We start from the raw sequence: 18,373 nt of genomic DNA, 5'->3' as shown, positions 1-18,373 counted from the left end.
ATGCACAGCTCTCAGTGAAGTGAGAATGAGCTTTCACATGCACCTGTGAGCAGAACCTAGTTTTCACTTTTTTTTTTAATTAAAAGACAAAAATATCTCTGGCTGAGCAGTTCTTTCACTCTCTTAAATACATTGGGCAACATTCTCGATGGTGGCAAACAGGAGCAGCCCCACTGAAGCCATTGGAGCTGTATTGATTGCAAACCTTTTTCTTTTTGGAAATGTATTGGAACATATGTGTCTTGTAGAAGTGTTGTCCAGACAGTTTGGGTGGGGTGAAGGGACATGAATGCTTTTTCAGGGGGTTGAGTTCCATCCTCCTCACAGGACTAGTGCAAGGCCTTCATCAGCTTTGCAGTATGTCCTGAACAAGCTACGCTGGCACTCTGATCTCATTGGAAACAATTTGCTAAAGCTCTCTATTTCCCAACTACTTTCTAAGAAAGAAAGTACCCAGGTGAAAAAGGCCCACTAACGTATAATAGCCTCCTAGAAGTTTTTTTTTTGTAGTGGTGGGTCACTTTAAGGTACCTCTATTGTCCATTTTATACTATAGAATTGTAGAATCATAGAATCAACTAGGTTGGAAGGGACCTTTAAGATGGAGTCCAACCATTAATCTAACACTGCAAAAACCACCACTAAACCCTGTTCCTAAGCACGCCATGTCTACCCATCTTTTAAATACCTATAGGGATGATGACTCAACCACTCTGGGCAGCCTGTCACTTTGCATGCACAGGACCCTGGACTTGAGCTATGTCCTCTGGAGTCTCTAGCGTCCTCTGTTGGCCTTCCTCTTGGCTTTTTTTCATGTAGGCTGTGATCTGATACCGAGCACCAGCTACATCACAACTGATCGTGATTAGAGTCCATAAATTTAGACTCTACACAGGATGCTTTTGTGTTATAGAAACCTTTCTTTGAAGGGAGAGACATTTACATGTTAGGAGACTTCATTAGGAGTTGTGGGTCCACATCAGTCAACACCTCTCAAAATGAAGCCTCAGAAGGATATCCTAATGGTGGAACATTTATTACTTATGCCTGTTAGTATTGTAAGACTTTAAATAAATAGAATCCTTAGAAATGTACCAGGAGTCTGCAAATTTTTTACTCCTTAAGAGATTTATTTTCCTCAGCTACATGTTCTTTACTGAGTACCTTGGTCTGATCAGTAACCCACTGAGCTAGAGCTTTCAGTTGGAAAGGGCATCAAAAACACATGGGGTAGTTGGGCTTTTAATTTGCAGGAAAAGTAATGGGTATTCGATGCCTAAACTGCTTTCTGCCCTCAAAAATATGCTTGAACATTTTTACTTATATGGAGATGTAGACATTAGGGCCTAATTCATTAGTGCAGTGAATTACTGTGTAATGAAATCTTTGGGCTTCTATTCACGTATACAAATAGCACAGTGAACTGGAAATCTTCCCTTTTGTCTCTGTGGTAGATTTCAGAGGAATCAGGGTCAAAAGTGATTTCTTTTTATTTGTGGTCCAGATGCTGATGCATTGATCGCGGGAGCACCAGGGGCGCCAATGGATGTTAAGTGCCAAGATGCTAACAGAGACTACGTTATTGTTACCTGGAAACCACCAAACACAACCAGTGAGAGCCCAGTCATTGGATATTTTGTTGACAAGTATGTAAACATTTTGATTTATTTTTGTTCAGTGCCAAAACCATGTATATACTGAAGAAAAGAAAATTGCTGTTATATCCTTCAATATGTGGGTTCTTTAGATATATTTTTACAGACCATAGGCGCTGGAACTCAGTTGCCTACTGCGTTAAATCACTAGATTGTTCACTGGCAGACTGTTAGCCCAGATGATCTAGTACCTTCCCAGGCAATTCTGGGTACAGTCTGGGAATTAGGAAGGGCCAGGGGCCATTCCCAGTAATCATTTGCAGGCAGCCACACTTTATCAGACACTAAAAATGTTCAATAGTATGGATGTGGCCAAATCAGAGAATGAGCCCTGGCAATGTTTAATTTATAGAAGCCAGAATCCATGGGCATCTTGAATTAGGTTTAGTCTCTTTAATCTGTATACAACAAAAGCTGAAATCTAGGAATTATTACATTACCTTTTTATTTCTGCCTTAACTGTGGTGCACCAAGAGCTGAAGGCATGGGCTCCTGGGAGCTGGTAGTTTAAATCAGAACGGCAGTCCTCTCTCCTCCGGTCTGCTTTGCACTTTGCTGGGATTACAGCTCAGTGCAGGCAGCCCGCGATCAGGAGATCTGAGCGCTATTTTGTGTGTCTCTTCCACTGAAGTGCATGCCTGTCCCTTGTAGCCAGAGCAGAACATCTGATACTTAGTGTTTGAAGCTGTCAGTCAGCAAAAACGTTACGATTTCATAATGTATACTGCTCTGCACTTAAAAGCAACATTTGCAGCTCGTTTCTATTTGCTACCCCATAATTTGGTCTAGTTCAGAGACAACTGTCTGGGAATTGCTGGAAAATGTTGGCTTATGAATGGCATTCAGTATGAGGAAATTAACTTAAGCCCTGGGGACTCTACCATTTATATCCAATTTGTGCAGTGCATAGATCATGACAGTATTTCACCTAATTTGTATATAATCTAGCCAGCTGTGCTTTTTGACGTTTTGCTTGAATTACTGTGGCACCAAGGAGCCCTTGATTATGACCCTATTTTTCCTGGTACTGTCGGGGCAAAAGGCAGTCTTCTCTACAAAATTTTATAGTAGTAGGACACAAAACAGATGCACACAAAGGAGCCCGTATGAGGATATCACTCTGCTTCTTGATGATTCCTACACTCTGTGGCCTAACCATTGTTGGAGGGAAAAGCACAAAGACACTTGCTTAAGAATATGGCAAGGAAAAGATGGAAAAGATTAGTTGAATTTTGCAATGTCAGCATCTTCTGTGGAGATGCATGTTAAAAATAAAAGAGAATAACTTGTTCTTTAGATGACAAGGAAGAGAATCAAATGGAAGGGAAGCAGAGAGAGTTGAAAAGGCCAAAAAGCATGCAAGAAAGATGACCTTTGCATTTGCATTATGAATAAATATGAGCAAGGTTGGAACTGGTTGTCTGATCAGAGGAAAGAGTATAAGAAGTGTGTGACTTTTATTAATGAGGTGTATGGTTTAGTTCCTCGGCTTAGTGAAGATGACTTATGTGATTCTGACTTGGTGTGTGTAGGATGGTGTATACTTATTGTGGAATGATATTGATAAATGCTGTCTTTTGCTACTTCAAGATGTGAAGTAGGTTTGGAAAATTGGGTCCAGTGCAATGATGCTCCCGTAAAAGTCTGCAAGTATCCCGTGACTGGTCTTTACGAGGGACGGTCCTACATATTCCGTGTGAGAGCAGTGAACAGTGCTGGCATTAGCAGGCCTTCTCGAGCCTCCGACCCAGTTGCAGCTCTTGACCCCGTTGACCTGGAGAGAACACAAAGTAGGTTATGCAAGGCTGAAACAGATGTTTAATATTTGATCTTATTTTTTTTCAGATTTTGTTTGCTTAGTTAAGCCGAGGAGCAGAGTTTATTTCTTCCTTTAACAAAGTATCTCACTAATTTCAAGGTGGGGGGTGTAGTTGGAATGGCAAGGTCTCTACAGACAATTTGGCAGGACATAGGGTTTCCATCTCAATTATGTCTGGTTTTGCTTGGCTTTAAATATAGACACTTATTGCCACAAAGAGCAATCTTTTCAAAAGAGCTAATATGCCCTGGAAGCTTGTATCATTTGCACTGGGAGATGGACCCTCAGATCTCATAAACTTCTACATTTGCTGGTAGTAACTTTTGAAAAAGCTATTGAATATGTCTGGTTTAGTTAAAGAAAAAACAAAAATTGTCATATGAATTCGCTGGCCCACAGACTGTTGGATTTATCCACAACTTTTTTTCTCAGTGAAGCGCCTGTACTGCCACAAAGGCCCCACGCTGCAGATTGGGGGTGGTTTGATATTGTGACTTTTCTGGCAGATGGAAAAAGTCGATCTAATAAACAAGCTCTTTCTGAAAGCTGGTCTTGTGCTTAAGGCCACTGCAGACTGCAAAGGAGCCTTATGAGAACTTCTCCACGAACAGAGTAAGCTGGCTTGCTCTGGGGAATAGTTTTATTGATCTAGCCTTGTCCTAAACCCCTGTGCAGATTCCGTGTACTTGCACATCTTCTGTTCTGTGTGCTCCTTTTACTCAGAGGGGAATTAAACTCATGATGAAGACTGCAGACCACTGCCCCAGTGTTGCTTGTAAAATCTGAGTTGAATATGCTGTGTTTCTATTAGCTTTATGATTAATTCCTATAACAAAAGTCCAATTCATGATACAATTGTTTACTAATCTGCCACATAATTGAGTCCATCTACTGGGACTATGATTCTTGCTTTTTAGCCCATCTTTAAATAGTACTGGCTTATCATGCTCTGTTTTCCTATGAAAGTGAACGAACCAGTGTATGACTTTGAGTTGACTCCCTCTGGGGAAAGATTTAATAACAGGGTTATAGAAAAAGAGGTATACGGGCTTTTGAACAGGTGATGAACAATAATTTGCAAAATTTGTAAATATATTAAACTGGTTCAAGAAACTAATTGAATATTTTGATTAACAGCTATTCATGTGGATGAAGGGCGAAAGATTGTGATCAGTAAGGATGACCTTGAAGGTATGTAGCATTTCTATGATTTCAGTTTATCTGTTTACATCCCAGGAATTTAGCATTATAATTAGAAACATAGCTTGAAAAGAAATCCACCTAGTGAGTAAACTCTCTCTAATAATAAATAAAGACAGATATTCTGGCTTGCAAGGCTGAGAGCACACAAGTGAAAGGGGAGGTCTAAAAGGACAGAGAATATCACACTCTCAACAGCACTGCTTTCATTATGCGCTGACAGCATCTCTTCACCTTTTTGCTTTGGCTAGTGCTAAGCTGAGTTTAAAGAGCTGAACATTGCATTTGATTGCCCACATTTCCCTTCCTCCTGTCCTTCTGGGAGATAAAAATAGGTTTTTTTTAGACTGAATTTGATGATCTGAGCAAGTTATTCCCATTTTCATAAAATTGATGCAATCCATCCCAATTCTTTAATTAATATATCTACCTGAATAGGGAGGTTGTTCTTAAGGTTAAGGTTATACACTAAATATTGTTTTTCCTCAGGACAACTGGAGAGATCACTGCCAAATTTTGAGATTAAAGCCTGAATTTCTTCTGTCTTTGGTTATTTCTATACGTGGTGATTATTTTTTTAGGCTTGGATGATGATCTTCCTTTCACTTAAACTGTCAAAAATGTTAACTATAATGGCTCAGTAGTAAAAAAACCGGTCTGTCTACTCTCTTCCACAAAGGTTATGAAGCTGTAACTCCAACAATAACATAGTAAAAGAGGAATCACCTGAGAACAGGTGTAGTTTGAAGGAGAATCGGACATTACATGGTTTCCCAGTTGCATGTGCAGGACAGATGAAGCTTCTCAATTTTCACAATGGTACCCTAAATGAATTGATGTGGGTATTATAGGATCAGAATCACATTATGGGATCAGAATGTATTTGTCTTGTTTGGCTTCACAGAATGTACTCCTGCTCTCAGGACTGCCTGAGAATGATCAGAGGCATTAAATGTCCACGCTGGCATAAACATGAATAATGATATTTAGATTCCTGTTACATTAATGCGCATACTTAATAAAGGAGTATGGATATCCAGACGCCATTTTTTATATAGGTCATTACTTCCATCTGCAAGATTGGATACCATTTCTGAAAAAGTGATCTCATAGATCACAAATGGATTTCCTTTTTAGTGCTGGTTGACCTTCCATTCTGAGAGAGCAGGCTGTGCCATCATGTTATATCATTACAAATTATGTCAGCTTTGGAGTTTTCAAGGATGTAAGAAAACATGTTAAGATCTAGTTATGTGAAACCAACTGGAAACCTTTTGACTTTATGCTGTGAAAGATTATTGTAATTTATTGACTGTATGTCAGCAATTTTGTCTAACCTCAGCTGATCCATGTGCCTTTCCTAAAGAAAAAAATTATTTGTAGGAAATCAAATATAGAAAGCATTGAGAGAAAATAAATTTTCTTTGGATATGTCAGTTTACTCTAAAAAAAGTCTGATTTTGTTTGGGGAAATATGCAGAATGAAATAATTTCAGTGTACATTTCAAGCCTGGTCGGTTCTACAGATGTTTATAAACTGTTAAAACAACATTACCATGATTTAGAGGTTATTGTTGAAACATTTTTCTCTTTTTTAATGACATATCCTGAGCATTTAGGAGATATATGATCCTTGCTAGCCTGAGAAGTGGCAAAATGTACCTTAAAAGAATAAAACTTTTTAATTTCTCTATTGCAAGCCATAAAAATAAAATATTTGTAGATGTCTGCTGAGTTACTATTTCTGATCCTTTACCAAGAGGAAGCTTCTTCAGAGCTGTGTAGCTATACCTGAAGAGGTCCATCATAGGTCCGAGCCTTTCCTATCTCGTGCTGTTTTACACCGATGTAATTCCTTGGATAGTGAACCCACCTCCTTCTCACACTGCAGTGGGTGAGAATGACCACAAAAGGCCAGGCTGAATTCCTCCCGCTGGCCCAGGGTAGGTGGGTCCTACCTCACATTCCTGCAGGGTGAGTGGGGAGAAGGGCTTGACCAGGCCACTCCAACTGATGGGGTCACCAGAGGGCTGGTGACGTATTTTTATGTCTCTGATCCACAGTTTTTAGAACTGCATTAAACTATACAGCTGTTAATACCATCATGTTACAGGGTACATTGCTAATAGGTTCTGTTTCTTTTTCTGCTTTCCACTGTGTTCTAAGCTGCTTTTCTCCTTACTGTATTTCCCTTCCAGATATCTTCTTCTAGTCTAATTTCTTGCAATAACACTTTAGAGTTCTGTCTTTGATCAAAAAATATCTCTTGTTTGCATATAGCAAGTAGTTTTTTTCCAAGGCATTCTGCCCAGTAGATAGAAGTAATTCAAATGTGATCAAAGAAAAAAAGTGTGACAAATGCACAGGTTTTCAGGGGGCATATTTTTTTCCTGAAAAAGTAAATAACTAGCTTTTAATACCGATGTTTTATTTCTCAAAATTTAATCGAAGTGTGCAAGCGGACTGCACAGATGATATCGCAGCCCCTAATAGCTGAGCATTGCACTGCAGGGTGGGAGTGCAGAAAGATGAGCTGTAGCATGAGTACTGACCCAGGGGTTAATCTGCTGTTTAACACTCGCTACGTTTATTACTCTTCCAGGCGATATACAGATTCCAAACCCTCCCACCAATGTACATGCTTCAGAAATCAGCAAAACATATGTTGTAATCAGCTGGGATCCACCTGTTCCCCGTGGCAGGGAGCCACTGACGTATTTCATTGAGAAGGTACTGTACCGTACAGTGGCATTTGGCTGTAGGGCATTTCATTCCTGTGTGCAATTACATTCAACTAATTTTTAGAACTGCAGCATGAACAATAAAACTAACGCTTTTGGAGATCTCACAGGATTTCGTAATGGGATGTTAGAAAAGCATGGACAATCAAATGTCTTATTACATGATTTAATGAGCTTTGAAATTCAAGGTCCGGGGAAAAGGATGTCCCTGTGCTGTTTGCTTACTGCTGTCTAAAGTGAGAACAAACTACATATTTCAGGTAGCAGTTTAATGGAAAAGAAACATTTTAGGCTTTCTTATCCTACGGACGAGACTGGAAGTTTGCAGTCTAACCGTACTAAAGGGAATCTTCTGGTAGTGCTGTGATAGAGCAAGGAATAAACAGTGACTCATAATTTGCTCCTCACTTTCCTTCTTGCAGGCTTACGGCACCCTTTGCTATACCCTGACATTTCCAATTTATCCCCTGTAAGGTCAAGAGAGAGGCAGGTGTCTGTCTCAGGTTCACTGCTCCCTGGTAGTCTTCATGGCTGCCTTCCTCTTCCCTTTGACTGGACATGGGACTTCTGTGATCACAGCAGGGGAGGTTTGTTCTTCTCCCACCTAGGCTACTAAAATGTGGATACATCTGTCCCCGAGCCAGGTGTCTAAATTAGGTATGTTGGATTACAGGCAGAGATCAAAGTCTTTCCTCTTTGCTACAAAGTTTCCCCATTACTTCCATAGGTAAATTGGGCGTCATAACTGACCTCTAAAACTCTTACATGCCAAGCTATACTTAGTTTTTATGAATTACGCCTCCGGCATATGCGCCCTCTTCATGTTCCACAAACACTAAAACTATCCATAAAGCTGCCACACATTCAATTTGCATCTTGAATATTGGGACAGCCCTTTTTCTCAGGCCCTTTTCATGCATTTTTTTTCGCTTTTCACATCTGTTCAGCCCATTCCTCCAAAGTTCATTTCACAGCAAATCATTCTGGTCGCATCACTTTTCTTTTTGCAGCCTTCATCTTGTCTTTTCCTTCTTAGTCACATCAAAATCTCCACTTCAAAAGCCCTTTACAGCCCATGTCTACATCCATTATCATCCATTACCTACTGGATGTTGAAACAATAGGTGTAAAGGGAATTCCAGTCACTAGTTAATTTTTTCAGCAAGCATGTCCATGTTTTCTCCCACTCTGCCTTTCACATTCAAGAAAAGTAATGAAAATTTCCGTGGAAATAAGTATCTCGTTTTCTTTCTATGCAATACAATATCATGTCTTCCCTGTAATTATTCCCAGTTTTATACACCTGCTCTTACCTACACATTTCAAGCATACTGACTTAAGGATTTTCAACCAGCTCTTGGCATGAAAATACCTAGTTGTTTCCAGAATATGCAGAAATAGGCCAGGTAAAAAGCTCAGATGTAGATGTCTATTGAGTGGACACCTACACCTGGTTAGTTGAATTTCTTTCTAAGTTTGAATCGTAAAATATATGTATCTGCATGTTTTACAGAAATAGCTTTATATAGCTCCAGAAACAGAGTAGAGCAAAGACAATGATGAACAAAAAAGTCTTAATTAAATGCCAAACTTACTGAGGGAAAGTGAGAATGAGGACTAAACAGCTACTATTAGAAAAAAGTGTTCATTATACTAATGAATACCTGCATCTAAAATCTTTTTTACATATAAATAACTTATATGTATGAATAGCCCAGTCAGTTTGTAGGTGAATGTTTGTTTTTTTGCTTTCCATCTTCATCTGCTAGGTTAGGAAAGCACAATTTCTAATCAATTTATCTCAAATAAAGTAGTCTCAGTCCTGAAGAATAAAAATGAATTTTTAAAGGCTTCAAGAACCACAAAATGGAAGCAAGTTCTCTGTGCGGCATATTCCCTCAAAAACAGATAAATCAAATCAAACTACAAAATAAAATGTGATGTTGATTCTTTCCTCTGTGAAAAAGAAATGCAACTATTAATGTTTTTCATGCAGAAAGGAAAAATATATGTCAAAATACAGTTTATTTCATATTTTCTATCTTTTTCTTATGAAGAAAATGGATATTTTTTTTTCTGAGAACACTAGGTGGGTTCAGTATCTATGAAAAAGATTTTGATACGTGGGCTTCAGCTTATCTTTTTATGATTTAGCCTCAATATATACAGGGTAGTTTCCAAGCACTCATGAAACATTGTTCCTCCTCTAGGAAGCTCACAGACTCTCTGTTCCAAAATTTTATAAACATTTAGTTTGTATGCACCTTTCTGTGCTTGAAGGAAATTTTATTTAAGCCATTTACTGGGCACTTGGGTTTTACTAAAATTGCTGAAAGACTCCATGACTAATTTTTGTTTTGGGTCAACAGTTTATCTGTGGAACGTAATGGACAGCAGACTTCTCTCCGAGTGCTGGTTTGCTGGCTGTCTTCCATGTGCAGTTGTGATGGTGATTAGCTCAGCTTCCGCATTGAGAATATTCAAAAGTAATTATTTCATTTGATGAATGCTTTTAGGACGTGACCTTACCCAACAGAATACATAAAGATATAGTGATGAATAAAGTAACATTCCCCTCCCTCCCTTTCTGCAGAATTTGGATTAGGACTTGCTTGCTTTATACCGAACCTTTGGGTGTTCAAGTGAGTTTTGCAGGACATGAGAGTAATTCTTCTGGGAGCAGTCAGAGCTGACAGTCATGGCCCTACCTGAAGGCCAGCTGTATGTACAAGTGTGTATATATTGAAGCCTAGACAGGCAGGGAGACAGTGAGGTATTCAGACCTTTTTGTAGAGTAATTGAATGCATAAGCTATGAGAATTTGCATATGTTAAAGTAAGGCATTTGAGAATGATCCTTCTCCTTTAGCTCTTAAATAAATTCATGCAGGATGCAATACAGCAATATGTTCTTTTTTTGACAGTTCACGGAAATGATTCACTTTTTTTTTTTTTATTTTTTAGTCCATGGTTGGCAGTGGAAGCTGGCAAAGAGTCAATGCACAGGTTGCAGTAAAATCTCCTCGCTACGCAGTGTTTGACCTTGCAGAAGGAAAATCATATGTTTTCCGAGTCTTGTCAGCAAACAAGCATGGCATCAGCGACCCATCTGAAATCACAGAACCTATTCAGCCACAAGATACCATTGGTAAGGCTTTAATTGTAAGGCATTAATATTAAATACAATCAATATTTTACAAAATGGAATAGACAACTCTCATTATTATTAATTAATATAATTACAATAATAGTAATCAAATTGATTTGTGTTCAATACTGTGAAGGATTTTAAAAAGTCCAAGATGCTAAATTTTAGAAACATTCCGAAATTTTCCTAATGATCACAAGTCTCCTTGCTGAGACCAACAATTGTTAAAAAGTTAAATTAAGTTTAGTTATTCGTTCTTCAGAGTGCTCTATTAATGTGACCTGTCAAAAAATAAGATAATACATGTTAATCGCTAACTTGGATAATTATATTGTCTGGCTCAGGTAATTATATACTACCTAATTCCCTACAGTTTCAGCTAGATAAGGTAGCCTTTCATTTCTTTCTTAGTGTTCCAAGTAGCAAATTACTGCTGGTGCAGATTTCCTGTGGCATGCAGATGAGCAGATTGCAGGGATAGGGGAAGATATATCTACATATTCAGTGGTAACTTTCCAAATGAAAATTAAGTATTTATCTTGGGGCTACATTCAAAAACACAAGGGGAAATTTAGGGAGCGATTATTCATCTTGTTGCTCAAATATTTGGTTTGCTTTTGCAGTTTTGTAAAGGTCACGCGTAACAGCCCCATGTATTGAAAGTTGTCACCTTAACAGCACATATCTTACTAGTACAATTGCTAGAAATATTAGAAATATTAACAGTATCTGATATACCATAATTCACTAAATGTTGATATATATATCCTTCTTAATGTTTACCATAATTTAAAATATATAATCCATCACCTTTAGCTTGATCTGCATCTATACATGATGAAATAAAAACATCTTTTGCTTTTATGTATTCTTGATTTGATGTCTCATTAATACATGTAAATTATTTAAACCACTCAAAATTCCCCAAGGTAGGGGAGAAAAATACTGTATTTATTTCACTTACTACAGAAAATAGGCTATCCCTTAGGGGTTAATGCAAGATGTTTGGAATAAATCATAACTATAGTTGGAAGCAGAAAGCAGAAGATGCTATTTTAAAGAGAAACTGCATGAGTGTTTTCAGAGATGGTGCTTACCACCTGAGCTAAAATACATCACACACACATGGCTCCTTTTAGTTGTCTGCACATAGCATCATTTGACATTCCTGAGGGTAGCTAAAACAGCTTCATGGGGCTGGCAAACATTGCACAGGAATTATGGGTAGCTTTCTCTCTTCAGCAGAAACTAGAGGAGAGATGGTGTATCCTAAGCCATCCAAAACAACACCTAGTATGCAATTGAATTGAGTGGTAAAACAGTATTCAGTTTGAGATTAACAACTAAATTTAGGTGTTTCCGTGTAGACATCTGTGGGAGCTCTAGATGTCTCTGCTCTCACTCTGGCAATTAGAGCCTGGAGGATAAGTTGGCTGATATTGCCATAAGTTGCCCCATGGCATCCAGCTATTGAGTGTCTAATTGGGGTGAGATGAATCATTTTCAGGACTTTACCAACCACTGATCAGAGGCTTGGTTTAATTGGCCAAACAGACATATATTACCTTTTGAAATGCTTTCCGTTTGCCATTTCACAGAGTTGTATGTATTCAGTATCTCCTGAGTCGTATCTGCCAGCTCCATGAAGAATTCTCAGATGCTCTAAAATGGCACTAAATCAATTTGTTTGAGTAGATGAATTAAGCTCTAGGTCTTTGACTATAATGGGAGCTTAAGAATGTGTGCTTGTAGACACTTACACATAAAGTCCTAAATGTAGCTACCTGTATCTCAAAGTGAACCCATTTGATCTTACAGACTTACTGCATAAAGTACAATACTGTGTAATTATTATTTTTATTTTCAGATAGAAAGACTAAATGAAAGAAATATTGCTTTTCATTTGTTTCATGCTGCTTGTGGTTCTCTGAAATATATCAGTCTGAGGAAATTAAAATGTCTTCAATAGGCAAGTGCTGGATGCCTCAAACTATCATGAAAGGCTGAGACACTGCCTCAGTTCCTTATGTTATGAAAGCTCAGATACAGATTTTTATAGTGTACAGATTGTGTGTTGGCCCTTACAATATAAGGTTATTTTTTGCTACTTAGTTCTTGAAGTTTCTTGTTCTATTTATGCATATTCAAGGTGTTCAGATCAATGTAAACCAACAGTGAACTTCAGTTGCATGTAAAGTGAACTGTGTACTATCCTACATTGAGAGAACTGTAGTCAACAGATTGAAGGAAGATTTATCCACTTCTGCTTGGTGCTGCCAATGTTAATCCCAGAATACTGCTTCCAGTTCTGTCTCCCTTAGTTTAGAAGGATGGATGTAGAGAAACTGGAGAAGTCCACTGGATGGCAACCAAGATGTCCAGAAGCCTAGAGGCTGTGACCTGTGAAGAGAGGTGGAGATAGCTGGGCTTGTTTCGTCTGATGATTTAGAAAGATGATGGTGCCGAACTGTTCTCAGCAATGCCAGATGACAAAAAAAGAGGCAACAGCCACAAATTGTAGTTTAGAAGATTCAGTTTAGACATTAGGCTCTTAGTGAAAAAGGTGCAACAGTTCAATGCTGGAATAGGTTGTGCAGGGAAGTTGTGAAATCTCCAAGTTTTCAAGACTCGGACAAACCCGTGACTGACAATCCAGTTTGGTGTTGGTAATAATCCCACTCGGAGTGACAGGTTGGACTAGATGATCCTCAGAGATCCTTTCCAATCACCATTTCTATGCTTCCGTGAAATACATTTAGCTGTTTAGCTAAACACTTAGCATCCAAACATATGCTTAAAGTTGTCCTGAAAAGCTGGCCTTTTCTTGTCATTAGTTGACTGGTAACATTTCTTAACTCTTACAGTATTATACCTTTACAGTTTATGTACATTTCTTACTGATCCAGTAGTGCTACAGGGTTTATACATAAGCTTCTTATTTCATAGAATCATAGAATCGTTAAGGTTGGAAGGGACCTTAAAGATCATCTAGTTCCAAATCCCCTGCTGTGGGCAGGGACACCTCCCACTAGATCAGGTTGCTCAGAGTCCCGTCCAGCCTGGCCTTAAAAACGTCCAGGGATGGGGCTTCCACCACCTCTCTGGGCAACTTGTTCCAGTGTCTCACCAACCTCATGGTGAAGTACTTCTTCCTAACGTCCAATCTGAATCATCCCATCTCTAGATTTAATCCATTCCCTCTAGTCTTACTATTACCCGACATTCTAAAAAGTCCCTCACCAGCTTTCTCGTAGGCTCCCTTAAGATACTGGTAGGCCACTATGAGGTCTCCTCGGAGCCTTCTTTTCTCCAGACTGAACAACCCCAGCTCTCTCAGTCTGTCCTCATAGGAGGGGTGCTCCAGCCATCTGATCATCCTTGTAGCCCTTCTCTGGACATGTTCCAGCACATTTGAGAGAGAACTTTTGAGAGAGAACATTTTCATACCTGTATGCCTTTATCCACACTGATATTTGAAAATATGTTCTCTCATAACTCACTCAGAAATCCTATATAAAATCAGACAGGTAGGGAGCCTCATAGCGTAGAGTAAGTTTACTCTAAGTAAAGAAATATAAAAATAAATATATTTATACATACATATATAGAGGTATCCAGGCAAGTGAAACAAATATAGTAGAATAAATATCATATAGTAATATTAACATGGTAATAAAACAAGTCATAGCTGTATTCATTAAATAAGATAAGAGCATACAGTGTTGCATTTACCTCAATGTACTTTTATTTTTATGTATTTCATATTAGTACATGTTTTCTCTCTTTTTCTTAGTTGCCCCGTCTGCACCTGGTCGAGTAGTGGCCACAAGGAATACAAAAACATCAGTTGTAGTTCAATGGGATAAACCAAAACATGAAGAGGACTTGTATGGCTACTACATTGACTATTCTGTGGTGGGATCAAATCGCTGGGAACCTAGTAACCATAAACCTATTAAATATAACAGGTATTGACAATACTTCTGTATTTTGGGGGAGGTTTGAAAACTGTAAGGATAGTTTTAAGCCAGTTTACATGCTAAGCAATGGTGTTTTCATGGAAGGTGAAAGTTGAGTGAACGTGATGAACAGTCTGCAGCCTCTCAGAGTGAAGCTTTTCAGACTGCAGGGCAGACTTTCTCCCCTTGTCCTTTTTTTTTTTCCTCCAAAGAGCAGCATCTTCTGTCTATTCCATTTTGAGTTACAAAAACAGGTTCTAGAGACATGGTTCTGTATGTCATGGACATGAATAAGCATAAAATAGATGCCTTTCTTAAAGTCTGAATTATGCTATGGGGTAAACAGACCTGATGCACGTGAGGAAGATTATGGAAAAGAGAGGGAAGTCAAAAGCTTTCCAGAGTGTTTCCTCCTGGAGCCCATAGTCCATGGACATCAGGGCAAAAAGGCAGGACTTACTTACCTGCTACAAACATGGTAGGGAAAGTGCTTCCGCTGCTGACACTGCTGTGCAGGAAATACAAGCGTCCCATCCCAGAAACAGCAGGGCCTGTTACAGCTGTGGGTAAAGGACAGAAGCTCCTGCTTCTACTCATCCCACTAACCTTGCCTATTTCTGATGCTTTCTTACTCCCTCCTGAAAATATCACACTTCATTATGAGATTCTTCGGGTAATTTCCTTTGTGACAATCAATCATGCTTACTTTTATTGGAATCACTCACCAAATGCAAAGTTTAGATGTGTAATTTATATTTTTTTATGGGCATATAACAAACACATTATATTGTTTAGTGTATTTTGTCAGTTATTAATTAATTTTGAGTGACATTGTATTCTCTTGAATCCTTTGATCAAGTAATCAAGGAATTTGATCAAAGAAAAAGTAGAGACTAATTCTTAGTCAAAGGGATTGAGACAGAACAAAAATAAGAAAAACATTTCGTTTGTTCATATGTGAACATACCCTACAATAGGATAGTTCAGACTATACTATCTGCTACAATAATTACCTAGAACCTCAGATCAAAACTGAAAGCTATTTTTGATAATGACTATGAAAAAACAGTGAAAAATATAGTCCTTTCCCAGAATAGATTAGAATTTATCAAGCCAAAGTTCAGAGGGAACATATTATAGTTTATCTGACTTTACCTGGTAGATCAGCACTAGCAATTTAATGAGTACTGTCACTTTTGTTCCAGTGTCCCCTCCAATTATATTCTGCTGCATCACGTCATTGTGTTATGGTTTCCCTCTTGGAAATATTTTCCATTGTGAAGCTGAGCTTTCTTATTGTTGCCGAGATTTCAGTTTACAGCACAGAATGGTTCCTGTAAAATGTATACTAATACGTGATGCTATTTTTATTTAACCCAGGTTTGTTGTTCATGGTTTGGAAACTGGAGAGCAGTATGTCTTCCGTGTGAAAGCTGTGAATGCGGTAGGATTCAGTGAAAACTCACAGGAGTCGGAGGCTATAACAGTACAGGCGGCCCTTAGTGAGTATGATTCTATGCAACTCTGCTTCTTGTTTCTTGAATGAGTTACATATTTTCAGCAATCAACTCCTTGGTCTCATTTGCTATAAAGGTACGTTTTGCTGGATAATTATTTAGAACAAAAAGTACGCATATCTGAGCTACTATGGTCCAATTTTAATTTCTGCACAGTTTCAGTTTCATACTGAAAAAATTAAAATAGAACACCTTTCCCCCACCTGAATGGCCCTCCACCTCTTGGAGAGGAAGATCAAGAGGCATACTTGTCAGAAATAATCCTCTAAAAGATTTATGATTCAGAATGGCTATTGGAAGATAAATTTGGATGAGATGTTACTGATAAACTTACTCTATTTGATTTTTTTAGGACAGAGCGTGTCTCATATGGGTAGGTGATGCACAAACACTTTCACATCTGTCACCCCTGTGTTGTAAATGCACTTGCACCTTTTATTTTATCACTGTGTGTTTGAAGATGAGGGTTGCATGGTTTATGTCACCAAACACAGAGCACATGGGTCTGACACACACTTATGGGATGTGGATTATCCATTTCAGTAACCTTAACAGGAATTTGACAGGACTGTTTATAAGTAACTTACATTAGCATGGACAGAATCTTTCTGCAGTATTATTTTAAGGGCATTTACAAGAATTTGCTATTGTCGGTCTTATTTACCAAGAAGTGGTAATAATTGCAAAGGCCATGTTTTATGCTCTCTGAGTATAACACCACAGAACAAAAGGCCAATTCTGCTGGTCACTGTCTGTTTTCATGATGATCACTAGTAAACCTACAAGATCAGGGCCTCTGCTAACACATTCTCTTCTGAATAAGGTAAGTCATATCCTCTCAAGTTATACTGGTAATTCATCTGAAAATATCAGATGAGCTTTAGGGACAGAAGCTTAACCTACATTGGCTGCAGCACAACAGTGTCAAGAGAGGAATATTTTTGGGCAAACTACCATACATGGATGGCAAATACAAAAGAGTGTTTGCTAGAAATGGTGTTTGCTAGTAGTAGGGGTGTAAAAAGCTCAGGAAAACAGTTTTCTTCATCTCTAGGAAGATGCCTGGGTGACATTTCTGCTTTTGCTACAGATGGTAGTAAACTCACACAGGTAAACTCATGAAGGAAATGTCTTCTCTAGCTCAACATAGCTAGTGAACATCTAAAGATTTTCCTTACAGGGCAGGAAGCCCTCTCAGTCTGAAGCAGGCATAGAATATGGGGATAGGAGGGCAAAGCCATGAAGGCCATAGATCAGAAAGTCATATGACTTCATTTCATTCAAGTTCCTAGCCTTCTTTTATTTTATTTTATTTTATTTTATTTTATTTTATTTTATTTTATTTTATTTTATTTTATTTTATTTTATTTTATTTTATTTTATTTTATTTTATTTTATTTTATTTTATTTTATTTTATTTTATTTTTCTTATTGGGTGATTCTTACTGTATTCCGAAACTACTTGAGCAGCTTATTTGGTTCTTAGCAGGAAAAAATCTGATCCATTTCAATTTTCTAGCTTAATATTTGGTCTGGAGACAATTTTGCTGGCATTAGCATTTCCATACTGAAGATCATCTGTTCCTTCTTGCTACTTCCTGAGATGGCAGCACATTAGGCAGATGTTTCAAAAGCTTCCAAGTTTATGTTTGGAGATAAAATTAACGTTGATTAGCAGTTTATAACTACTTTGTTACTGATATGCAACTGGTAGCAGTCAGCTGCAGAAAACAAAAGCAATACAAAAAAAGCTAAACAGCTTGTACACTGCAGTGTTTTAGACTCCGTTCTAACTCTCAGGATGCTTATTTCCTTATAGCTTGTCCATCATATCCTCATGGTATCACACTTCTGAACTGTGATGGTCATTCAATGACCCTTGGCTGGAAGGCACCAAGGTTCAGTGGAGGTTCACCAATCCTTGGTTATTATCTGGATAAACGGGAAGCTAACCATCAAAACTGGAATGAAGTCAATTCTTCCCTTATTACGCAGACGATTTATACGGTTGGTACTTTTTAATCCTTATCTTTCTGTAGTTGACTTGCAGTATTTCTCTGTTTTTGGCAGAGTTCTACTTCCTTGTAGAGAAATTTTTTAAATACTTAGTACAACAAAAATAAGCCCTGCCATTGTGTATTTTGGAGTGCAACAAGTCTAAAAACTGGGGTAGATAATCAGTGCCATTCTCTGCTATGAATTTCTAAGACCAATAACGCCATTCAGATGAGGAAACTTTTGAATAAAAAGTTGTGAAACACATTTTTCACAAAGAACAAGATGAGCTATAAAATGCTTCATAAACTATATTCATTAATGAGCACTATATGTATCA

At 38.1% G+C, this 18,373-nt stretch overlaps 1 protein-coding gene across 4 annotated transcripts in view; it reads left to right on the top strand.

Moving 5' to 3' along the window:
* MYOM2 (myomesin 2) overlaps window positions 1–18,373 on the top strand; it is an 80,864-nt gene that overhangs the window by 26,653 nt on the left and 35,838 nt on the right. For 2 of the 4 annotated variants that reach the window (XM_074581653.1, XM_074581655.1), the window contains exons 12-20: window positions 1,505–1,646; window positions 3,246–3,445; window positions 4,612–4,665; window positions 7,277–7,404; window positions 10,379–10,562; window positions 14,356–14,530; window positions 15,902–16,023; window positions 16,391–16,411; window positions 17,858–18,045. In XM_074581653.1, the coding sequence (XP_074437754.1) occupies window positions 1,505–1,646; window positions 3,246–3,445; window positions 4,612–4,665; window positions 7,277–7,404; window positions 10,379–10,562; window positions 14,356–14,530; window positions 15,902–16,023; window positions 16,391–16,411; window positions 17,858–18,045 (1,214 nt within the window). Of the gene's footprint in view, window positions 1–1,504; window positions 1,647–3,245; window positions 3,446–4,611; window positions 4,666–7,276; window positions 7,405–10,378; window positions 10,563–14,355; window positions 14,531–15,901; window positions 16,024–16,390; window positions 16,412–17,857; window positions 18,050–18,373 lie in introns of all 4 variants that reach the window. The other 2 variants (XM_074581654.1, XM_074581656.1) reach the window with 1 other exon arrangement.

Source organism: Larus michahellis, chromosome 3 (genome assembly GCF_964199755.1).
Source record: "Larus michahellis chromosome 3, bLarMic1.1, whole genome shotgun sequence".
Lineage (NCBI taxonomy): Eukaryota > Metazoa > Chordata > Aves > Charadriiformes > Laridae > Larus > Larus michahellis.
This window is presented reverse-complemented; position numbering and strand designations above follow the sequence as displayed.